General features: G+C 36.8%; 2 protein-coding genes across 2 annotated transcripts; both read right to left on the reverse strand.

Annotated features, from left to right (window-relative positions):
• Nucleotides 1-16,930: 16,930 nt before the first annotated feature.
• Nucleotides 16,931-23,160, reverse strand: LOC109121754 (uncharacterized). The gene is made up of 13 exons (XM_059737082.1): nucleotides 22,356-23,160; nucleotides 19,680-20,255; nucleotides 19,433-19,582; nucleotides 19,261-19,350; nucleotides 18,814-19,123; nucleotides 18,527-18,713; nucleotides 18,365-18,449; nucleotides 18,181-18,258; nucleotides 17,967-18,074; nucleotides 17,743-17,874; nucleotides 17,556-17,659; nucleotides 17,367-17,442; nucleotides 16,931-17,260 (listed from the first exon to the last, which is right to left on the reverse strand). The coding sequence occupies exons 1-13, from the start codon at nucleotides 22,434-22,436 to the stop codon at nucleotides 17,171-17,173; spliced, it is 2,067 nt and encodes a 688-aa protein (XP_059593065.1). The 5' UTR covers nucleotides 22,437-23,160; the 3' UTR covers nucleotides 16,931-17,170.
• On the reverse strand, nucleotides 22,839-25,047 carry LOC132253835 (uncharacterized). The gene is made up of 2 exons (XM_059737083.1): nucleotides 24,812-25,047; nucleotides 22,839-24,717 (listed from the first exon to the last, which is right to left on the reverse strand). Exons 1-2 carry the CDS (start codon nucleotides 25,045-25,047, stop codon nucleotides 22,839-22,841), a joined length of 2,115 nt encoding a protein of 704 aa, XP_059593066.1.
• Between the last annotated feature and the right edge of the window lie 1,188 nt (nucleotides 25,048-26,235).

Here is a 26,235-nt window from a genome sequence, read left to right on the forward strand (position 1 = left end):
AGACATGAATCTCTCCACAACCGCTTTCATATCCATTAATCCATCTAACGCCTGATAATTTGTAAACCCGCCCTTACTCAATGACCCACTATTTCCACCTCCAATCAATGTCTAATCTTTTGCATTCTACGCAAGCCAGTCTCGAGCCGAGTCCATTAACAACTTGTTTTCAGTCAAACCAAGCTGAATAACCCCCTCTGGATTACTCAGTTTGTCATAGGGACCTCTTGGGACCCTTTCCAGTTCTCCACTTTTCTGCATTTTTAATACAGTGCCTAACCCACCAATAAGTTCACTCTTTATATAAAGTTGAAAGTAACTAGACTAGTTTGAGTGAACTTTGAGCTCTTGCCAAACTCCATCATCAGAGAACATCAAATCTCATGAAATCCACCTTCACTTGTTTAAGCAATTCAACCACTTCTCGACTGAAACCGCACCTGGCTTCATATGGTTTTCTCTTCATAAATATGATAACTAGGTTTGAAATGATTAAGCTATCAAGCTTGGAAGGAGTCTTTCATGGCTGCTTAAACTCGAATTCGGGCATCTTGAAGTATCACGACATGGCCACAACTGAAACTTCCAAACCCGAAGAGAGTTAGTTGAGATTCCCGCTAAAAAATAGGCGCGCTTGAACTCATCAGTTGAAGAAGGAATATCCCTAATTGATTCGGTGGGTTTGGGGTTGTAAGGTTCAGTGGTTGGAATATTGTAATAAGAAGAATGGGATGAGATACTGGTATAGCTAAGGGATCAGAGTTGAATCATGTCCGATAGGTGATCCAGGTGACGGTTTTCTTCTTATTGAGTGTAAAGGATGAGAAGACGGATGGGGTATGAGGAGTGTTTGACTCTAGGTTTATGCTCGGTATAGAACAAACATTATGAGAATGCATTAGAAGGATGCTAGGGAATCGTGCATGTACATAGCACCCACATGGGAGGCTAGAGAAATAATGAGTGGGGAATGAAAACGGGTTAAATGTGGGAGGGTGATTTGAAGGTAGTGAGAGAATTTAGAGCGGCCATGCCCGGGGGCATTCGTTTGCATGGAAGATAATGGAAATGAGCTAAAGGAAGAGACTATGACGTGGTGAACCGATTTTGTGTGTATGAAGGATAAGAACCCGTGGGCATGAAAAGGGTAGGAGGGTGTACGCATGGGATTGGCGGTATGGGGTGGTGTAGATTAGTGAGAAAACAGTGTGCACGAAGGGTATGTGGTGTAGAGAGAGAAAGGGGTTTAAGAGTATTGTTAAATGGGTATGTGCATGAGGGTATGGGATATGGGCATGAAGGTTAATGGGGCCATGCAAAGCAACGAGCAAGTATGGTACACGGTGAGAAATATATGGGTACGGTGAGCTTTAGGGATATGGGTATCGATGTGGTGAAACGGGATAGGTTTGGAAGTGTTGAATGGAGTTGGGGGTAGTTAGGGAAAGAAGTATGAGGGGCTTGAGAGGCATGCTGGACATGGAATATGAATCTTTGGTGGTGGAAAAAGTGGGTGCGAAGGATGCAGTAGGTATGAAGCATTGGGTTAGATGGGGACTAGGATGGATGAGGTGGTAAGCATGGAATGGGTTTAATGGGCGTGCAGGATATAGACACGAGGTATGGTGGAGTGTGAAGGTGGGAATGACGCCAGGTGGAAATGATGATCTCATCATTGTGCTTAGGTTCTTCTGGTCGTGAAGGCCTCTTTGATGATTGAATAGATGGAACAGATTCTACCTGTTTCATTCCTTGAAATCTAGACTATAGCAGAGGAACTTGGAGAATGGTCCAGCTTGAATTTAACAATTCTCCAATCACCAACTGGAAATATGAGAAGAACAAAATCGTGAGAAGGACCCTACAATCATGACCCATGGGTTCCTTCAAAAATGTGTGCAATGGAGGCTCCCACCAGTTTCCTAGGAGACAAAAAAGTACGCCCTCTGTGCTGCTCGTATCATCCAAAGACAAAGATCTTTGATCTAAAGGGTCATCATAACCAACTAACATCGACACAACCTCTTCAGACATTCTGTTATTCTCAATAACCCTCACAATGGCAAACTAGGGTCCTCCAGTGTTGACCAGTGGAAACTTAGATTGTCTAGCCAGTTGAGAAGAGAAAATGGTGAAAAGCCTTGCCGCGAAGTGTTGCATCCTGGTTTAATTGATCGGTTACAATCTCGAGCAATTGGGATATTTTTGAACCTGATGCTGCACACATATCAAGTACACAATAATCTAGAGATTCATCCAAGAAGGGGGGAGGGACCAGGCTGACAGCTTCCTGCATTGTGGTATTCTTGACTTCATTTCGCTTGTTTAAAAAAGAAACTCATGAAACCTCTGAAGGGTTTAGTTCTTTCTCAGCTGCATAGTTTAATTGCCAAATAGAACTCTTAGGATACCAAAGTAATGGTCAGATAACCTCCATTTCACTTCACCAATGGCCTTGGTTCAGGTAGTGTCTGCTATGCTTTCCTGCATTTCCTCTGTTCTCTCTGAAGTGCTTTCTCAGTGTGTGTGCTCTGTTCCATCATTTTGCCATTGTTGCCTTGGACTCTATCAGATACTTTGAGAGCGCTCCATTTCCGTTCTCATCAAATTTTAGGATCTCCTTGGTTGCAAAGCGAACCTCTTCCCCTCTATCCCCTTCAACTGACCCACTGCCCACTTGTCAAAGGCATCGTCTATAGACAGAACCTCATCACTCTTTTGCTATCTGGTGGGCAAAATCTAATGCAGAGGGACTCATTCTTCAGGATCAAAGCACCCTTCACTACCTGAAGGAACTTCACTTACCCTCAATACCCATACCTCAAAGAACCCTGAAACTGATTGCATTAAGTTATGAAATAAAATCTCAAAATTTTATGATAAAATATATAAAAGAGACAATATTATGTGATGGAATAACATATCTTATCTGAAGTTACATGAATTGTTAGATTGTCTCATAAAGTATATATTTAAAGTTTTTTGAGATATTTGATGGATTGAAAGTGTTATGAGAGAGAAACCTTAATGTTGCAAACTTTCCATTTACTTTCAGATTCAATTATGCTAAATGATAGTTAAAAGTCTACTTTTGTTATTTGTTCATATTAATTGAAGATTATGCAAAGGAACAATATTATGTAAAGGTATGACAATCTTTTATCAAAGTATGTATTGTGACATATTATGTCACAAATGATGAATTATGGGTGCAGAATATTATTTTAGAACTTGGATTTTGTTGACTTTATTGCCAAGTTGCTAAAAATAATAGATTATGCCGTCACTTCTCTTTCAACAACAAATATTTTATGATCATCGAGGACATAAAGGTTAAAGTTTTTGTTGTATATGAGATAATTCAGAAACAAGAGTGTTAAATTAATTGATTATGTGTTCAACTTATGATTGAAAACCTAATTACAAAAAAAGTGCTACTAAGACATTGAATACCACGTAGAAATTACAAGTCTTAGGCACATTACAGTATTGGTTTCATGATGATGATTATTTATCAAACACTCTAGAGCTTGATTATATGTCTTTGAAATTTCCTTTTATCTGTTTTGTATACATAATTTCATACAGATTAATGTTAAAAGGAAAGTCTTTGATAAAAACATTATTATGGACTATTATTGTACTTCTCATTTACAGGTCATGTTAAGTGGGAGCTAATTGTATAGCACATGGAAGGGACTATATCCAAATAGTGATGTACAACCACCATGACTCTCATTAGTTTTTACTTAATTATTTTTTATGATGTAATCGATGTAAGAATGTTTTATCTTGATATTTTGCACATTATATTTTAATTATTAAACCATGAAGTGAAAGAATATTACATGGGCTAAGTGGGAGAATGTAAGAATTTTATGTGGCCCACGTGTATATTAATATGTGATATTTATTTAAAAATCAAATTAAGTATTATGGTTTATTAGATAATAAAGCTAAAATCTTATTGGTTAGTTTTTAAGAAGTTAGTTTCATAAATTAAAGACACTTTGATGGAAAGTGCACTAGCTTCTAATTCTATAAGAAAACTAGCCATCTTTCCACCCTATAAATAAGTGTTCTATTCCATCTATAATATGTATAAGAGAAAACCTAAGGGTGAGGGGGTTAAAGGAGAGAAACACAATTTCTATTATACTTATTGTTTGGTCTCTTCAAAAATTTCATAGGGATTAAAGGTATGTTTTTTGTTTTTCTTTCAATTATAAAATTGTGAAAATCATATTATTCTAAAATTCTTGACTATTATGATTGTTTCACAAGAATTAGAGGTATGATTGTTCCACAGGAATTAGGGTTATTATTGTTCTACAGAAATAAAGAAAACCTAACATTTTAAATTTCTTATTTCTCAATAAAATACATGCCTCCTAATAGTACTAATCATATATCTACATTTTTTTCAAACTTAATTAATTTTCAAAACCCAAATTATTAATTCCAATAGTAGGTAAGACTTAACTTCCTAGAAAATTTTATATAGTAAAGCTAATATGATGCAAATTTAACTCACTTATTTGACCATTAGAATTCTTTGAATTTTTCCAACTCTTTGACTTGTGTTCTTAATTTTGCATAATTTCCACATGGCCTAAAATACTTGGATATTACGTGATCTTTCAGTTTTCCTTGCCTAGACATATATGGAGCGGTCACATCTCATCCTACATCAAAGGATGCTTGTTGCGAATACATCATGCTGACAAATAAGTACACCCTGTTATATATTAAGGGAGAATTGTGTTTTGGGCCCAGCTGGGCCCAAAAATTAAGGAATGGTCCATCTAACTAACTAAATTAATGATAAGGATATCAAATGTTAACAGACGAAAATGCCCTTGACATTTCCAACTCAAAATTGTTGTAAAATAATGGGTTTCACAGCTGGTAAACGTGAAATGCCATGTCACCAGAGTGAAAATTCTGAATCTTCCTAAAAACCACTCACATATACCCTCTCCTTCTACTCTCTTTCTTGCCAGAGTTTCAGTTTCTCCGTTCAACCCCAACTCTTCTCCGGCCAATTCTTACTCGTCCCACCATTCTTTCCTTCAATTCTCACCAGAGTTTGCCCCTTTTCCACCAAAGTTCACTCCTTTTTCACGAAAGCTCACAACTTTTTCCCACCCGAGAAACCATTTTCCGCTCAAACAAACAGGATTTTCTCCTTTTCTGGTTTATGGGATTTCGACATAGTTCCTAAAAAGAGACACTTGAGAGGGAACTAAGGTTTTCTCTGTATACAAAAAAGGGTTTTTAGAGAGAGAAAACAGAGTGCAGTTTCACTGAGCCATTTTTGTTTGCTTTGAAGGAAATTTTTTATGTGTTTTGGTGAAGATTTTAGGGCCTAAAGCTTCAAATTATTTGTTTGGCAATGCAGAAAATATATTCTGGGTGAGTTTTTTCTCATCTTCATTTTTGAGAAATTTTTTTCTCGTATATGGCTTTGATTCTCAGAAATTTATTATAAGGTTTGGATTATGTTGATGAGATTACCTTGAAGAACTATGCTTAATTGCTGAATATTTTGATGAATTTAGGTTGTAAATATATAAATATATCAGTGATTGATTAATTAATTAATTAATTGATTGAATGAATGATTAATTGACTGATTGATTAGGGGCTAGTTGTTAGATTGTGTATTCAATGGGTGGATTCATGCATGATTTAAATTTATTTATGAAAAATGGGCCGACCAAAGTCATTTCTTTAATTCTTAGTTTTCAATCACATTCACCATTGATTATGATCATTTTAATATCATATATGCATTGCATACCGAAAATTTTCTATCCAATTCTACCCATTTACAATTATGTTAATGGAATCTAATGAAATTGATGTATTTGTTCATGAAAATGAGCTCATTTGGTCTGATTTGATTCCGGGTCATGGCATTGCAGTGAGTTTAGGTGTGTTATTGGTATGATTATGTTAATCAAAGATTCGAAATGGCCGATTTCTTCATGAAAATGAGCTCATTTGGTGTGATTTGATTTTGGGTCATGGCAGTGCAGTGAGTATAGATGTAGTAATCAAACAAATTGTTTGTGAAAATGAACTCATTTTATTTGGTTTGATTCCGGGTCATGGCATTGCAATGAGTTTAGCTGTATTATTGATTATTTGAATGAGGGCGATTTGTTAGGGGAAAATGAGCTCTTTTGGTGTGATTATGTGAATCAAAGGATTTGAAAATGGTCAGATTGTTCATGAAAATGAGCTCATTTGGTCCGATTTGATTCCGGGTCCTGGCAATGCAGTGAGTTTTGGTGTATTAGCATGATTGTAATTTATATCAATCAAACTATTAGAAACACTAGATTTCTTCACGAAAATGAGCTCATTTTATGTGATTAGGTTTCGGTTCACTGCAATGCAGTGAGATTTGGTGTATTAGCATGCGATTGGAAAAATGATCTCATATCATTTGATTGATCTCCGACCATGATATCACAATGAGTCTAGGTCTACTACGGTGATTATATCAATGAAACGAGTAAAAATGCTTGATTTATTCATGAAAATGAGCTCAATCCATGTGATTCCATTTTGGGTCATGACAATGCAGTCAGTTTAGGTGTACCGTTCATGCATTGTGTAATTAGTAGGTGATCGGGTTTTTGATTAATTAATCAAGCTTGTGTCATTCGTAAAACCTACTTACAATACATTGTGATATTGTTTTTTAAGCACGCAACCATATTAACATTTTTTTAGCTCATGTTTTATTGTTTCATCCATTGTTGATGAGGGGTTAGGCTCTAACTACAAACGATGCATGTCTTTTTTCGGGATTTATTATACGATAAGAATCATCAATGTGTATATATTTTGTGCATGTTGTCATCTAGGGTTTATCGTATTTGATTATTATAAGTCATACCGTGAATCTTTCTTGACCGACACATGTTTCTTAATTAAGAAACCGATCTCATTGTAGTATAAAAAACAAAACACAGGAGAATTGTGTTTTGGGCCCAGCTGGGCCCAAAAATTAAGAAATGGTCCATCTAACTGACCTAATTAATGATAAGGATATCAAATGTTAACAGACGAAAATGGCCTTTACATTTCCAACTCAAATTGTTGTAAAATAATGGGTTTCACAGCTGGTAAACGTGAAATGCCATGTCACCAGAGTGAAAACTCTGAATCTTCCTATGCATGAGTATACATTCAGTAGTGGTTGTATGGAATTTATGTCTGTGTACAAGACATTTACACTAAGTGTACAAGGTACCTGTGCTTAATGTACAAGGGTGTACAAATGTACCTATGTTGAAGTATTTGCAATGTTTAAAATCATTTCCATTTTGAAAGGATGAGGAACATTCCCTCACACACATTCCTTGATGACGCACTCATCCCCTTCAATTTTATTACTTCATACATGTTGATTGGATGACCAACGACAATAATGATGAATAAGAACCTATATTGTATTTCACTTCCCCCTTTTCCCTTCCCCATTTTCCCTTAGGCATCACATTGGAACATGGTAGCTCACCCATATGCACGCTATTAGTTTTAGGTATGTCAAATTTTTGCCATTGTACAAGGCATTTAAACTAAGTGTACAAAGCCAATGTACTAAAAGTACAAGGGTATACAAGGGTGTGTATCTTACTTTTTCCAAACGTGGGGAACAATCCTCACACATGTTGCTTGATAACACACGCATTGCATGCAATTTAATTGATGTCTACCATGTTCATTCATCCTATTAGCTTCCCTAGTAATGATGAATATGAACCAAAATTTGGGTCACCTTTTGTGTCATTTTCCCTAGTCCATGGTAATGGAAACATTGGTTACCCACCCATATTCACTTGTAAATATGTACCTATTAGGGATTTGGTGACTGGACAAGGCATTTACACTAAGTGTACAAGGCAAATGTACTAAAAGTACAAGGGTGTACAAGGGTGTCTATCTTACTTTTTCCAAACGTGGGGAACAATCCTCACACATGTTGCTTGATAACACACGCATTGCATGCAATTTAATTGATGTCTACCATGTTCATTCATCCTATTAGCTTCCCTAGTAATGATGAATATGAACCGAAATTTGGGTCACCTTTTGTGTCATTTTCCCTAGTCCATGGTAATGGAAACATTGGTTACCCACCCATATTCACTTGGAAATATGTACCTATTAGGGATTTGGTGAGTGGACAAGGCATTTACACTAAGTGTACAAGGCAAATGTACTAAAAGTACAAGGGTGTACAAAGGTGTCTATCTTACTTTTTCCAAACGTGGGGAACAGTCCTCACACATGTTGCTTGATAACACACGCATTGCATGCAATTTAATTGATGTCTACCATGTTCATTCATCCTATTAGCTTCCCTAGTAATGATGAATATGAACCGAAATTTGGGTCACCTTTTGTGTCATTTTCCCTAGTCCATGGTAATGGAAACATTGGTTACCCACCCATATTCACTTGGAAATATGTACCTATTAGGGATTTGGTGAGTGGACAAGGCATTTACACTAAGTGTACAAGGCAAATGTACTAAAAGTACAAGGGTGTACAAGGGTGTCTATCTTACTTTTTCCAAACGTGGGGAACAATCCTCACACATGTTGCTTGATAACACACGCATTGCATGCAATTTAATTGATGTCTACCATGTTCATTCATCCTATTAGCTTCCCTAGTAATGATGAATATGAACCGAAATTTGGGTCACCTTTTGTGTCATTTTCCCTAGTCCATGGTAATGGAAACATTGGTTACCCACCCATATTCACTTGGAAATATGTACCTATTAGGGATTTGGTGAGTGGACAATGCATTTACACTAAGTGTACAAGGCAAATGTACTAAAAGTACAAGGGTGTACAAGGGTGTCTATCTTACTTTTTCCAAACGTGGGGAACAATCCTCACACATGTTGCTTGATAACACACGCATTGCATGCAATTTAATTGATGTCTACCATGTTCATTCATCCTATTAGCTTCCCTAGTAATGATGAATATGAACCGAAATTTGGGTCACATTTTGTGTCATTTTCCCTAGTCCATGGTAATGGAAACATTGGTTACCCACCCATATTCACTTGGAAATATGTACCTATTAGGGATTTGGTGAGTGGACAAGGCATTTACATTAAGTGTACAAGGCAAATGTACTAAAAGTACAAGGGTGTACAAGGGTGTCTATCTTACTTTTTCCAAACGTGGGGAACAATCCTCACACATGTTGCTTGATAACACACGCATTGCATGCAATTTAATTGATGTCTACCATGTTCATTCATCCTATTAGCTTCCCTAGTAATGATGAATATGAACCGAAATTTGGGTCACATTTTGTGTCATTTTCCCTAGTCCATGGTAATGGAAACATTGGTTACCTACCCATATTCACTTGGAAATATGTACCTATTAGGGATTTGGTGAGTGGACAAGGCATTTACACTAAGTGTACAAGGCAAATGTACTAAAAGTACAAGGGTGTACAAGGGTGTCTATCTTGAAGGATTTCAAATGCAAATGGTGGTTGCTCATTGTGGCCGATGTGCTGAACGTGTTGTGTTTGGCGATGAGATAACTGATGGAGGAAGGGATGACCTAGAAAAGATCACGAAGGTAATTGTACTTAACATCAACTTGTTATAAGTTCAAACTGATCCTTCGAGGACATGCTCCATTGATTAAAAAAAATTATATTTAGAAGACACAATACTATTTGAGGCAGCACTTAAGGAGTTGCATGCTTTGGTGCATGATTATTTGCATTTATTATGTGTTTGCTTTAAAATGAACAAATGGGGAAAATAAGCTTCACTCAGGAAAGCAAAATTCATCAGGATAAAAATACAAAGTACAAATAAAAGGAGGAAATTTATAATAGAAGTGAAGACAGTTGCATTTTGAACTTGGCTGTCTGTCAGTAGACTTAAGGTTCCTAAACCTCGCCCTTGATATGAGCTGGAAGCAAGGCTTACGAAAATTCTTTGGGACATGGAATTCAAATCTAGTAATGCTCATTCCATGATACTTGTTTTACCTTTATGATTTGCACTTTATTTAGACACATTGTTATGATTTTCAACTAACCCATTACATGGTTTCATTACATGTCAGTGTGGTTGATGATGGGAAACGGATTTCCACATTCCTCAAGGACCATGTGGGAAGGATTATGTTGGGTCTTTTTCTATTTATAAATCAAGTGTTTATATTCAAGAGAAAAGGCTTTCATACTTGGTATGTACCCATAAGCATCACTGAAAATTCAACTTCTCTTTCTATCTAGATTGATTACATAAGCAGGCTACGTTTTTTTTCTAATAGGCTCACAATGTAAATTAATCATGAATGCACTTTATAATTTGATGTGTTTAGATTTATGTACAAAACGGATTTTTATGCTGCTAGTAACTTCTGTTGGTGTTTAAAACAAACATGGAATTAACCATAATGTTCTCTGTGCTCTTTGCAAGATATTGGTATATTGAGTTGTGGATGATCTTATTTGGTTTATATGCCTTTCTAATCCCTCATGCTACTTGTTTTCTCACTTTGCATGGTGCTTGTTTCTGTTTCTGAAACCTTCTTCCATGGAGTTTGGCTCTATTGTTAGTAGTGATGGTAATAAACGTCTATTTGCTTGCAATTTCTTCAGGAGGGACCCTTGCCTCACAACGATCGGGTGAGATATCAGCCACTGGACCTATATCCTGCTCCACTCCACAGATGTTAAAAGTGTTAACGGAACGACGCAGGGTTCTCCCTTCCTACCATGTTGTCTTTGATCCTAGTTTGGCTGCCCTCTATCTGAGTCCAAGCTAGACATTGATTCGGGCTCCTGGGAGAAGAAACAAACCCGGCTTTTGACACCAATGCTCTGGTTCTTAGATGCTGAAGCTATTGAATATTGTCAGCTGACTCTTGAGTAGAAGGGTGAAATGCCAATGGAATGTATCTTGAAATGAGGCTTAGGAATGTGGTTTACAACAGTTTTGTTGGCTTATTTATTACTGTTTTGATGTTTCTGTACAATGAAATTGAAGTTATAAGAAGGGTCGATCTGTCTTCGTGTACAGAGAAATCTGTAATGAAAATACTTTTTGCCCATTAATGTATTAATGTGCAGAACATAGAAAAATTGTGAAATCTCAAGTTCTAGCGAACCCATCCCTGTTGAAGTGATCAATACAGAAGTCCAAAGAGGAAACACCAGGAGTTTCTGAAAATGTTTTTTAATGTTTTGTAAAACATTTTGTTTGATAACTTGAAATTTTTTTAACTTTTTTTTTTTTTTTTAAATTTTAAATATATTTTTTTAAAAAAATTTATTTGTAATGTTTTATTTTTAATATTTTTTATATTTATATAATAATATTTAAAAAACAAGTAAAAACAATTAAAATATATAATTTATAACTTTTCTATCTTTAAACATCTAAGAGTATAAAATTATTTATTGATTGTCAATTTTTTCCGAGAAAATAAAAAATTGGTTTTGAAAACAATTAACAAATAGGGTTTTAGAGTGAATTTGACAACTGTTTTGAAAAACAAAATTCTAAAAAATATAAAATAGTTTTTCAACTTCAAAAACAACTAATTAAAGATTAATACAGGTAACCGGTCGACCGGAAAATGATAGGGGGTCGACCGGTTGTGTAAAAACTCCTCATATAATGTAGACCGGTCGCTGTAAACCGGTCGACCGGATTACTTCAAAAATTTTATGCCATCTCACTATTACAAGAGACACAAAATATGCAAATATGTAAATTTTTTTCAAAGTTATTACTTCAAAAATTTTATCAGTTCTAAAACTATTTTGAGAACTAACATTTCATGAGAGAATGGAATATTTTTCCTTATATTAGATGTTCTAAGAAAATCAACTTGTTAAACAATGCAATGACATGACTAATATTGGTAATGTGGGATTAGTTCAAACTTATCTAATACATCATTACAATGTAGCCTTGAAAAACATGACATTATGAAACAGTATATTATTTCATTTATATTTATGCTTTTGGTAACCCTTTACTATTATATTTATGTGTCTTAATTATTTTGAACATTCAAGTCTACTTCACTTACATTACACATTTGGGTGCGTGATAAATTGCATAAAAGGTCTAACTCCTTCCAAGTTGATGAGTTGTTCATTGCTTACTCATGGACTTAGGTAATTTGCCGAATGTTAAAGTTCAGTACCTCTTAATATGGATGAGATGACTTGGCGATCTTGTAAATATTACTAAACAACATATAATAAAGTAAATAGCTGCTTATATATATATATATATATATATATATATATATATATATATATATATATATATTGAATCCAAATTAAAACGAAATCAAAAACATTTGCATGCTGACACAACTCAAAATATACGTATGCTAATACAAAATATATATGTCCCAGTTTTGCAAGCTAAACAAAATAACGACGTGGTCTCAATGCAATCAAGGTGCAGCGGGTGGCGGTGGGAACACGGCGCGGAGGTACGCCATCAACTCCTCATGCTGACGCTCTTGGCGATCAAGCCTCTGTAGGATATGCTCGTGCGTAGCCTGCTGCTGATCCATGCGCTCCTCAATACGAGTCCCAAGTGAGGTAATCTGCGCAGACAACTCCATCCAATGCTCATGCGCAGCGGCGTCAGGAGCCTGGCCAGGTGATGTATGGGTGTAATGAGGCTCAGTAAATGATGGCTGACCAGATGGTCCCGCTGTGTAACCCGTCTCAGTCATCACCGCATCTGAAATAGTCGGGTCAATGTGGCCACCCTCAGTCTGGCGTGGAGGGATATCAAACTCAGCCTCTCTATGCTCAAAATCGGTTTGAGGGTGTACCCCACCCTCCATCTCCCTAATCTCCTCCTCTTCGTCTTCCTCTGCCTATCGATGTGGTACTGGTCGGTCCGCCCTCCTAATCCATGACCCATCTGGGGCCTTCTCCAACTTCATCCACGCCATCGACTGCTCATCATATGTGTCATAACTGCTGGGCGCCTCGACCTCCTGCTCCCTGCTCAAATCCACCCCCGCATCCTTGAACACTCGTGTCATGAAGCGGCCATATGGGAGAATGCGTTTGGGCCTCTCGCAGCATGCCATCATGTGCATCATCATGACATACCCGACGTCAATACGTCTCCCCGTCATAATCGAATCAATCAGAAATGCCTCCAGATAGGAAACCTCATCTCGATGACCGCCACGTGGTAGGAGGATGTACGCTATCATGTGGTGAAGGACTCGGCAGGTCACTGTCAGGCTATGGGCCGATGGTTTGCCCAACCCTGGGGCATCTGCAAGGCCGCAGATCCTCTGAATCGCCTCTCTCGGATCGAAACCCGGCACCGTCGGCCAGGTCTTGGCATCATATACTCGGAGTCCACCAGGAGGAATGTCCAAAATCCGACAGATGCTCTCCGGGTCCAGATGGATCTGAACCCCTCTAACGGTCGAAGTGATCGGTCCTCCATGTCCAAATGTCACGCGGGAATAGAATGCGCTGACTAATGTCGGAAAAATGGGCTCTGAAATAGTGACTAAGGGCAGCCACCCCATGCGTGCAAAGAGGCTCTCAAACCCGAAATGTTGTAGATGGGCGAAATTTATGTTTCTCCCTGCAACCACCTTCCTCTGGACGAAATGCTGCTTGTACCTCTGGTATTCGTCGACCGAAGTGAAAAGGCCGGTGTCGAACCTCGCCTTTCGGCGAGCCTCCGCCTGACCGTCCTGAGAAGCCTGAGCAGGGCGCTTGCCCAGTGCCTTCGACGCACCCCTATCTCTCCTAGGCGCCATGAAACACTACAAAGGGCCACCCCTATGTCAAACCAAGGCCAATGAAAGAGCCTGTGACGCGCGCGGGAAGAGAAGAGAACCCACTTGTGACGCGCGCTGAAGGAGGACCACTGCCAAACCTCACGCCCTAGGTCCGAAATGTGAAGCCGCACCCCTCAAAACTCACTCCGAAGGCTTGCAACAGCTGGAATCGCGTCCAAAGTGGGTGTGTGGCAGCTCAATCGGCGGATCCCTTCGACTGCCAGAGGATAACACTGAAGAAATTAAGCGCGGAATGGTTTTTTAAACGTCACCCCGGCCGACCGGATATGAACCGGTTGACTCAGTAACATGTTCCATGGTGTTCTGCACTTTTTAATAGGTATAATGCAAAACACTTGTGATATTCACTTTTTGTGGGGTTGCCTTACTCCGTATATTTTAAATATTTTTATAAAATAGTTTTTATAAAAACAATATATGCATTTTCTATAAAATATTTTTATTCTTAAAGGTAAAAAATAAAAATATATATCCAAGCGCTACCTTAATAATTTATTTTCTGTCCTCAATTTTTCCACAAACAACCATATAAAATTTCTTTAACTTTTTCTCTTTCCTTATATTTTCTTTTTTATTTTTTTGGCTTCAAACTTTTTAGGAATCCAACATAATAAAATATGGCGCTTTAAAGGTTTTTTTAAAGCAATCCTAAAAACTTCTTATTTTTTTAAGTGAGTTTTATTAGCTTGAATTTTAAAATTTTTAGAAATTATTTTTGAAAATATAAGGTTTTTAAGTTAATACCTTTTATAAAAATTTTCAATTTTTTACATAAAAATTTTTTATTTTGAAAAATAGAAATCAGAAAATATAAGGTTTTTAAGTTAATACCTTTTATAAAAAGTTTCTATTTTTTACATAAAAAAATTTTATTTTTAAAAATAGGAATCAGAAAATATAAGGTTTTTAAGTTAATACCTTTTATAAAAAGTTTCTATTTTTTACATAAAAAAATTTTATTTTTAAAAATAGGAATCAGAAAATATAAGGTTTTTAAGTTAATACCTTTTATAATTCCTTTGTCTATTTAGCCTATTTGATTATTAATATTTGTATATGAAGAATTTATTCGATTTATAAAAAATAAATATGAATATAATTAAAATGTAAATTCAAGAAATAAAGATATTTAATTAAAAAATGAAAACAAATCACAACAAAACAATATCACACATCAAGAACATGTTACTTTGTCATAATATTTATTGTTTTTGTTTTAGTTTTCATAAATTGAATGGTTTTGGGTTTGGAAAAATAAAAATTATGGTAATATAACTAAAAAGATAATTTTTATCAAAATAATTTTTAAGGCTTGAATGTTATATTAATTGAATTTAGGTGTTCTCCCACTGAGTAATGTATCCAATAAGCAACTTGGCTTGGCCTTTGCTTCTAGTTTTTTTCATTGACTTGAGGTTGACTTGAGGTACCATTGCAACCCCTTCCCTGTAGGTAGGAAGCGGTCGCAGTATAACACTAACACAAATGTCCATCTCTCTATCCCAATCATTTACATCTTTCAGATCATATGAAAAATTGCGACTATATGAAAAAATCAACATTAAAGGAATGCAGGAGTTGGAAGAATTACAGGAATTGAGGGAGTACCCTTCCCTAGTTTTTTTAAAGATCAGTTACTGCCGCAATCTGATGAAGTTGCCATCCCACTTTCCTTATTTAGAAGATCTAAAGATCAAACATTGCGTCTCTCTCAACACCCTTGTTGTGACCCGACTTCTGAAAGTTCTCGTGCTAGTTGACAATATTGTTCTGGAAGATTTGAATGAAGTGAAGCAGTCATTCTCTAGTCTTTTGGTATTGAAGATTAATTGTTGCCCAAAGCTGAAGGTATTACCTCAAATATGTACCCCAGATAAGATGGAGATTGGTGGGTCTAATTTACTGGAAGCTCTCTCAGCCCGAGATTACTCCCAACATCTTGAGCACTTGATCGTGGATGAATGCGAGGATGAAACACTGGTAGTGGGGGCAATACCAAGGAGGACTTCTCTAAACTCTTTGGTCATTTCAAACATCTCAAAGGCAACCTGTTTCCCCAAGTGGCCTCATCTTCCTGGTCTCAAGGCTTTGCACATCTGTCATTGGAAAGATCTGGTAACTTTATCCCAAGAAGCATCACCATTCCAAGATTTGACCTCTCTCAAACTGTTGTCAGTTGTCAAATATCTAATCTAAAATAGGTTCCACCATCGGAAATTTGGCTGAAAATTGTCCCCTTAATTTATATATAACCATACTATCCCAATCATTTATATTTTTCCAAAGTTAAAAAATCCACTATATGAAAAATTAGCATTTAAGAAAAGAAATCATTTGTTTTCTAAAAAAATTAAGTACTAATAACTTGTATATTGTTTTATCATTTCTTAAAATTTTGTCCAAATTTAAAAATAACCTCTTACTTTAATTTGAGCCCCTTCTTAATTATATTACATTTTGATTTTTTAAATAAAACTAAGAATTATTTAAAAATTTTAAAATTTTGTCCAAACCTCCAGGAACCGGTCGACCGAACATGATCGACCGGTCTATATCCGGACGAGGGTGCCAAAATGCACCCTCTCTCATCCAGTAGCTCGTCCAAACCTCCAGGAACCGGTCGACCGAACATTATCGACCGGTCTATCTCCGGACGAGGGTGCCAAAATGCACCCTCTCTCATCCAGTAGCTCGTCCAAACCTCCAGGAACCGGTCGACCTAAACTGATAGACCGGTCTATATCCGGACGAGGGTGCCAAAATGCACTCTCTCTCATCCAGTAGGGTGTGCGCGACCGGCTGAAGAAAGGTTCGACCGGTTGACCAATGGCTGAAGGACAATATCGACCGGTCGAGCTCCTAATGCTTTCCGATCCACGGGTCCATCTAGACCAGTTCATGGGATGGCCATATATACACCTGCATTGTACTGTATAAATTGTAAACGATATGTACGAGATTGTTGATGAAAAGGTTTGTTATAGGTTGTAATGCCGGTGCCTTTTATTAGATGTTTTGAGATAGTGAGGGAAAATGCGACTTCATCACAACCTTCAATAAATATATAAGGCATAAAATTGGCAATACAATGTCAGGAGTTGGTTTTTCCTGTATAATGTACAATCATCTTTAATTCGCCCTATTTACTTACAATGCATTGACAAGCAACTTAAGTAAAAAAACAATCAAATTCTGACTAATCCCATAATCCCAGTGTTCATTTCCGCATATGTCCACCATAAATTACATACAAATGTGCTAATTTTATACACTTTTATCACAAATTACAATCCCCTTTAATCTCTCCGGACACGGTCTCGGTGTGCATTTTGTGCTGAGAACAACATACTCCCCATGATCTTCAACCTGTAATGTTTCAATTTCCCCTGCGTTCATTCACGTTGATAGCAACAAATCAGCAAATTAATTAATTAGGTTTTTCTAACTATTTTAACATTAATGAGATAGTCATAGATAATTCCTCCTACGTACCACATCGATTGATTTGGAGAACCCCCCCATTGACCACAATTCCATGAATTTCATTACAAAAACTCCGCAATCGTGCCTACGTCAATATAATTACCAAAACGTTAATAAGTGTGGAATTATAAATAAGAGATGAACTTCAAATAAATTGCAATCTTAAACAATATCCCGGACTGCAAGGTCAACACTCACTCATTAGTTTGGAGGGGTACATCAGGTGTTATGAAATTGAATGTCCTCAAATCATAAGGTGATACCTCTTTTTTGTGGGCAGCCAACCACAGGACAACCTTGGCCTGAAACATTTATTAACGCAACAATTGAAATTTTAAGGGGAAGACATACCTATCAAATTATAACTTGTTGCTTGTTACTTTACCAGATTTTGTTGGACTCCACTCAACATTGTCTTCTTTCTACCAGGACGAGAATCTAGCAGTTGGATTCTCCTGTTTTCTAGGTCATATACATACAATGTCCAATGGTTCTTTATGAGGACCGATAAGAAGACCTGCACCAATAGACTGCCATTAAACATACATCTAAATATTGTACATTCATGCAATAAAAATACAAATCCAAGCATTAAACATATGAATCCACCTCGTTAACATTGACATATGGAATATCAATCTGATACAGATGTGGTTCAAAGCGTCCAATAACTGCCTCCCTAACTAGGTTTTTTGCCTGGGAGTGGATTACCATTTCCTGCATGTTAGAAACGGGATAATATCAGGTTTCTCATTGTAGGTGATGCCTGGTTCAAGAAAAAAAATAAAGATAAGCAAGGATTTAGTGGAATAGTCAGCATTACAGCTATGTAGGGGGATAGAAAAAGTTTCGACTTCGGTTCATGTTGATACTGCAACAATCTACAGTAGGCATCGACGACCTGATTTCGTATATCATAAAAGTGTAAGCAACAAATTAATTTAGAACCACACTTTCATTTTCAAACTTAAAATAATGCATAAAGAGGGATAAGAAATGATATGCACGTCGTTTCCTATCCACCCATTCCCTTGGAAGCAGCCCAAATTGCCTCTGGTTAGGATAGTGTCATGCATAGACACTAGTTCCTCACTGTTACAAAAAAATAGAATTTAGTTTTTGTGTTTTAACTATCATACAATGAGAGGAGTGTCACTCAAGTATGTTACCTTGCATCCAAATCGTCTCCAAATACCAGTGCAGCTCCTTGTTTTAGGTCGATTTTGATGGCAGATTGTTTCGTTTGTGGTTGGGATATGTATGGGGACAACAGGTTTGGAGCCATGCGACGCACTCGACGTCTCCGGACATTTCTATTTGTGGGGACAACATTACCTTCTGGTTGTTCTTCACCATCTGCAATACGAGATTTAGAACTAGTCAGCAAAGGTATACATTATGATTGGGTACATGGGTTGTTAACCATATGGGTGTTTGCATAAATTTTATCACTTACCGCTTACTACATTAATGGGTACACTGGGCTGCAACTCATACTCAGGGGCGACAACGCGATCTGGTGTGTCTAGCACATGGTATGCAGCATGCGAAGCCATGTACTCATCACCGGGAAATGCATGGTCATCGGCCGTGGGAGTGCTGGCTGGTGCATAGCTAGAGTGACCACCCACATCTGAATTTACCCCACTATGTCTGCGAGTCCCTAACTTATGCATAAGGCCACGCATTATTCTCAGCTGCTGCTGAATGCCCCTTTGATATTGGTCGATTGCTCGTTCTGCATCATGATATTGATGCCATATTTCCTATGACATGATATTGTTGTCAATCTTTGAGAACAGAATGTGACAACAACATATTTCTTTGTAGTTAAGAAGTAAAAATAAAGTACAATGACAATGAAATGAACATTTATTAAGTTTTTGAAAAATTCACAGCTTACATCACTATTTTCAGCATCAACATTTGTGTCATGGTCCACATTAGTCTCTGGCTCCATAGTTCTCTCTACGGATGGAGATCTCTCGGACGCCTATAATTAGCACTGAAGATTAGTACTTAAATAATGAGTGTTATGCTAGTAATGACAATATATTTATGCATGCATAACTTACAAAATCAATCTCAGCATGTCCGAATGCTCCAAACTCCTTTATCTCAGCGACTAGTCGTCGCTTAATCAAATCATCAGTCCATGCCAATGCTGGGGGCACTGTAATGGGGACTTGGACTGAAGGAATTTGGAATTTAATGACATAATGCAGCTGCAAAATAAATAGAAACATCAATAGGCAAATGTGAATATGTTTGCAATAAAATTAGATAACAAAATGGAAGACAAAGACTGAATAAGTTCACTACCTGAAGAAATAAAACGCAGCCATGTACCCAAGAGGTCTTAGATTGTTGGAATCGCCTAATTCCCTCAACCAGTTGGTCAAGCACAAACTGGGCCCAATTAACATCATTTCGGAATCCATCCTCATGGATGGTATGCCACAAGTTACGGCAACCATTGAGCCTAGACGTGGGGGCCAACAATGTGGCACATGCGTAGTAAATGAATGCTCTACGGAACTCCTCGCCTACAGGTAAGTCTAGGAGTTTCTCCTCGCATGCCCGAATAGTCCCAAATGGATGATCTGATGATGTGGAGGTCACCTGCAAGTTCCGTCCTTCTGTTGGGAGGCCTAAAATGAGGCCAACATCGGTGGCTGTAACAGGATAGTGTTTCTGGGCTGAGAACTCTATCCGTCTAAATCCAACATTGAAATGTTGGATTAGAAAGATACAGAGGTTGTGGCGCACCTCTGTGCAGTTTAAGTTTAAGAGACCTCCAAATTGGAGGTCTCTTATGGCTTGAATTTTTGCCTCTGGTAATCGGTTGCACAGTTTCTTAAATCTTGCAGCTGAGCATCGTGTAAACATTGATGTGCCCTGCATGCAATGTTAGAAAACATGGACATGTTAGGAATAGCAACATTCTTGCATTTGGTAATGCAATAAAATAAGTGAAAAAGTAAAGCTGTCATTTCTCAAAGTTACAAAGATTTGTCTGCTTGTATTTAGAAATAATATACAGCAGGGTAAGACATTAGATGGGGTTGGGTGCTACTAACAGTGAGATATCATGTAAGAGGGAGGATTGAAAATTTATCAATAAGGCTATATAGAATAGGCAATAACAGTCAAAATGTACAGAATAGACTATAAAAGAAAAAAATAAATATGAGAATACTACATGATATATAAAAGAAAGAAATCAAATCAATTTATGTAAATAAATTGACTAATTATATTAGAGAAAGAAACCATCAACAAATCAATGAATAATCCTATTTAACCTGCTCCTTTTGATACTTCTGACATACAGAAAAGCTAGAGGAACTGCTAGAGCAAGCACTTTGCTACTGCCATTGAACATGGACAAGGTTTGGAATCCAAGTTTCTGTTGAGAGTATTCCCACATGGTACTCACTATCAGTGAAGAATTGTACACTATCATTTGATACCACGAATCATGTGTTTGACCAAAGTTCATTCATACCTAAGTTGTTAGCTGAGTGAGGATTCATGGGAAAATAAATGTAACCTAGGACTATTAATGTAAACTTGTGAAAGTTTTGAGGCTTGAATCTGATTCAATGGACATAATAATCTAAAATTTGCAGAAAAGAGGAAGTGGGCATTTAAAATAAGGTAATGATACACTATGAAATGCTACTACATACTTTTTTGTAGAATAGTAAACAAAGAGTATGTTTACGCTTGAAAACAAGAATAAATAAGATGAATCCATGAGTGTTGGAGAATTTAATGAATGAAGAGGGGTTTGGAAACCATACTTGATGTTGGAGAATAAAAGTTATGTGCTATGACTTTATGTTTTTTTTTTCTGTTAACTTATAGAAGTATTTTCATTGTTGTAAGGATTCTGCAAGAAGATATACATGAGCAATTTTAAATGTCTGTACTGCTCCTGGCAAAAGCCACATTGGGTACAAGTTTGCCACATCAGTTTGCTTGGTCAGTGCGTGAATCACCGTAAATGAATTTATGTAACTGGTTCAAAATACTGGTATATGAAGTGTGTAGAGAGCTATGCACCTTGCTTAAGTCAATTGTTTGAATCTTAGAGACAAAAAATAATACAGAATTTGCCACCCGAAAAAAAGGTATGTCCAGAGTCCAAGGCACTGAGAAATTGGCAAGGCATGGCTCTCCACCTTCATATTTAAATCACTTAGAAAGTGCAGCAAAGAGAAGCCTAATGTCTCAATACCATTGAGGTCCCCATAAATAATTGTGATCAATTAACCCTGGGGACCTGGCTAAAGTGGCTACAGAGGTAAGGGTTACCTATAACTCAAGTGGCTAAAGAGTTAATCCCATCCCCATCACCATTCCTACCAGAACACCTCTCTTTATCCCTTCCTCTACCCTCCTCCCTCATCATAGAGGACATGGTTTTTGCCTATCCCCATAGCTGTATAGCGAAGACCATTAGATCCCTAAAGCATAATTGTATATGGTGTTAGTGAACCACATTTTCTATATTACCAAAGTGAACACAAATATTACCCGACAACTTACAAAGCTGATATAATAGTATTTAATAAATAAACGTTGAATTGTTAAAACTTCAATATTAGAGAACTTTCCAACATAACTGATACATGGTAACTATAATAAGGGACATGAAGAAATCACTTAAATTTCATGCATAATATATATATATACTAACTTAAAAGGTATCCGAAAATGAAAATTTCATAAAAGGATTTCAGATTATATATAAACAAGGGAGTAATTTGTTCACAGCAATTCAAATATATAAAATATCATAAAATGAAATTTCACCCATTTTGAGACCAACATGCATTCTGATTTATGTTATGACAATACATTAAAATTGCATGACTATAGATTATAAGTTCTTGTGGCACTGTACTACAGAAGCGAAAACCTCTCAAATAGTATGTTGGCAACGGAAGAATGCAAAAAACAACAAAGATAAGCAAGTATGATGAACCATACCGAGAGTGGGAGTGAACTGGCAGCAGAACCATCTAAGCCATTACCAGCCATTGTTAATATTATAACTGCATCATTGGGCATAGAAAAGTAGAATGTAATGCACAGATAAACTGACCAACTGAATAACTAGACAGCAAGTATAGTACAATACTATGAAAGTTCAGCTAAGTGATAAGAAAAATGCACGCATCCAATGATGTGAGTAGGACATACTTAAAATAGGGAAGTGAAAGTATACATCAAGTTAAAGGATACCACATTGAAAGTGCAATTTCAAATTAAATCAGTAACGAAAGCAACTCCAAATCATGAAAATAAAAAAGTAGTCTTATAAAAAATAAAATCAAAAGCTAGTGCATCGTGTCTATAATAAGGACAATACATAACATCCAAAAGCGACAACCCTATGACCATAAAGCAAATAATGGAACAATGAGGGATCGTACACAAAATGAAAACCTTACAAGCAAAGAAATGAACATGTCACGGCAATGGATTATTACATTTAGACCGATTGTGACCTATGTCATTGCATCGAGAGCAATGAATAGCTCTCTTATGGCTAAATTGTGACTCAATACGCTTTTGTCGGGGTCTTCCTGGAGGACGTCTCACTTGCGGGGGTTGGAGACTAGGAAATACGTTGCCTTGCCCATCTTGCAAAGTCCCAGCCTCACAAACTTTAGGCATGTTGTGTGTTGGTAATGGTTGAAACTGACCCGAGTAAATCAACTGTTGGGTGGAGACTTTAAAACATGGGTCGATATAGTCATACACATCGTGTCTCAATGTACGGATCACAGCACATACATGTGGACATGGCAACCCGGACATTTGCCATGTTAGACATGTACACTTATGTTGCTGCATATCCACAACCAAATAAACTTCTCCAGTAAAAACCTTGAACGTCCCACCCAAATAAGGCATCACAGTAATCGGAGCAGATCTCGTGATATTTGACATTAGGTTTTCCTCTGTTTTGGGTCCAACCACGCTCTTCCACTTATCTGTACCACGCATATGGGTGTCCAACATGGCTACAAGCTTATCCATGTGCATCATCAGCAACGTATAAATTGTTTGGTGGCGTTCCTCTCTTAACCACGCATTGAAGGACTCTGCAATATTAGTTGTCATTTTATCCCAACGTTTTTTAAGGAACTTTGACATCGCCCAATGCTCCGGACTATTCTCCGCAACCCACCTTGCTAGGTCGCCATTAAAACGCACAAGTTTTTCAAACGCCTCATTGTAGTCTATATCCAACCGAGCATATGCAATGTTGTCTAAAAGCAACAAAGCATCTTCTTTCCCTTTCTTTCCCCTAATGTTTTGCCTGTTGAAGAAGCTTGAAAAGTTCTCTTTCACATGTCGATAACAATAGGCGTGATTTTCTACCCCAAACAACTCCGAAACACTACGCAATATCCCTTGATGTCTATCTGATATAATAATTACTTCTTGACCATCTAGGATCCCCTTCAATTTCTCCAAGAACCAATACCAATCCTCATAATTTTCTGAACCAACCACACCCAAGGCTAGAGGGAACATTCCATCATCTGCATCATATGCAATGGCAGACAAAAGAACTCCTTTGTATGGACCACTTAGGTGGCAAGAATCAATAGCCAATACCGGTCGACACCCCATGGTGAACCCTTGAATTGAAAATGCGTGGGCAATGAACAATTGCTTGAAGTGACCTTCATGAGAAGTGTACTCGGCAATAGTTCCAGGGTTAATTTCCCTTAGCCTATGGCATAACCAAGGCAAATACGCGTAGGACGCACGTGGAGATCCATATACACGCTCTTTTGCCTTCTCTTTAAGATGCCATGCTTGGTTATAAGTCAATTGAACTCCATGATCACGTTCAAAATCCTTGCAAATTTGTCGAGGAAGGTATTCTGGAGTTGTTCTAAACACGTCTTCAACAACAACAGCACCTCTCTTGGAAGAAACCCGCACCTTAGATGAACACTCATCTTGAGCTATATGATTATGATTAACTTGGTAAGTATAAACTCGCAATATTTCATTTCCTTCAACAGCATGAGCTGTTATCTTCCAAGGACAATCCTCAACCGAACACTTTACTGACATATGAGTGGGTGAATTTTTATTGTACTTGTATTGAAACCTTCCAGCTAATGACATTTGGTATATTGCATTCCGAAACTCATCTGCATTCTTAAATGTATGTCCGGAACCTAATATTGCCTCACGAAACCGATTCGATTCCAAAGGGGTGTACTCACTATCTGCACAACGCGATGCAAAACCTCTTGATAACATCATAGTATTAGGATTTGCATCGCATGATGCATTAGACGAAGGAAACGTAGGATGTGGACCTCTGCATTTACATTCATAACCAAAATTAGACTACATAATGCGTAAAATTGATATTCATAAAATTTTAAATAGACATCCAAGTGAAAACGCATTACCCAAGTGCCAACTGTGTATTCGGTATATTTGCCTCTATGGCTTCCACACCGGGTGACTCGACTATGTACACATTTGCAAAGTCATCACTGTGGGAAACCACGTTATCCAAGTCATCCTCATCTTCTAAATCTTGGATGACTCTAGGGTTAAACTTGAGGGTGTAGTGCATCTTCCTCACATGAAGGGAAATGTCGAATTTTTCTAAGACCTTCTGAGTGAATTCTTCAAATGTCATTCCTTTATAAATGTGAATACCTTTGCTTCTTCCACCAACATATTCCCAAACGCCATCATTTTTTTGGACAAGTTTCCCTCCCACGAAAATATAACAGTATATTCTATTTGTGGCATCCATCAACCTATTGAAATAAAGCACAAATTTATATTGTTGAACAAACAATAATGCATATTCAATGTGATCTTAAAAGTTTTTTCATTTCACAATATACTATGTTCCCATACGAAAAAGTTATATTTTAAAAAATGTATATACCAAAAAATGTAACTTTAAAGTCTTAAAAAAGAATTTTTGTTGCTCTTTTTGATTATTCTAACCATTGTCAACGGTAAGATTATTTTAAGATGGGCACTAATAAACAAACGCTGAGTTGAACTAAGATATGAAGACCGAGCTTCTCTCTTCTCTTGGACTGATAAATACTACCTAACCTAAACAAAACTAAAAATAATAATAAAAATAAAAAACAAAAATGAGAAATGTAAAACTGAATTGGAAATTAAAAGATTGAAATTAATAGATTAAAAAAAATCATTAAATTAAAAACTAAGAAAGGCTATAAAAGGAAAAAAAACAAATCTCTAACTTATTTTCCCTATCATTCCCCTTTACTTATAGATTCATAGTTCACATTTTTATAAGCAAAAACCTCTCTCTCCAACTACTTTAGTGCTACCCAATTTGACACTACTACTTACCTATGCTAATAATCTAATCGTGTCAATACTTGGAACTTTAAGACAGAACATCACAACAATATCTACTAAAGTAGGAGGATTTTGTGTCTGATTCGACTTAATACTCCAGAACATATATATATATATATATACACCAAAAACATTGGAATTATGGAAGTATAAGACATTCAATAGGAAATAATCCCCCACGTTTTATTAAGCTCTGACCTATACTTACACTAGGTAGAAAACAAATTCTCATTCTCACTCAAACCCTTAGACAATTTCTGTTGGTACTACTATATTAGACATGCCTACAAACTTATTCAAAGAGAATGGAGATATTTAAATATTAATTATAAAGCGTTGCTTTTCAAAATAATATGAAGAGATAATAGCCTAAAAAATGTAACAAATACAGAATTCTCTTCTAAACTATCATGTCCTACTTTAGATGATTCATACAAAACCATAAGCAATAGTTTAACACATTTAAGGTTTAAGGGTC

The sequence above is a fragment of the Vitis vinifera genome, chromosome 5 (genome assembly GCF_030704535.1).
Source record: "Vitis vinifera cultivar Pinot Noir 40024 chromosome 5, ASM3070453v1".
Classification (NCBI taxonomy): domain Eukaryota; kingdom Viridiplantae; phylum Streptophyta; class Magnoliopsida; order Vitales; family Vitaceae; genus Vitis; species Vitis vinifera.

Excerpts from the sequence above, each read along its gene's own strand:
- LOC132253835 (XM_059737083.1), bottom strand. The coding sequence starts at position 25,047 with ATGACATTTGAAGAATTCACTCAGAAGGTCTTAGAAAAATTCGACATT. Across the intron at positions 24,718-24,811 it reads AATACACAGTTGGCACTTGG|AGGTCCACATCCTACGTTTC; the intron begins GTAATGCGTTTT and ends ATGTAAATGCAG.
- LOC109121754 (XM_059737082.1), bottom strand. The coding sequence starts at position 22,436 with ATGCCCAATGATGCAGTTATAATATTAACAATGGCTGGTAATGGCTTA. Across the intron at positions 19,351-19,432 it reads GACATGCTGAGATTGATTTT|GCGTCCGAGAGATCTCCATC; the intron begins GTAAGTTATGCA and ends TGCTAATTATAG. Across the intron at positions 17,875-17,966 it reads CATATGTCAATGTTAACGAG|GTCTTCTTATCGGTCCTCAT; the intron begins GTGGATTCATAT and ends CTATTGGTGCAG.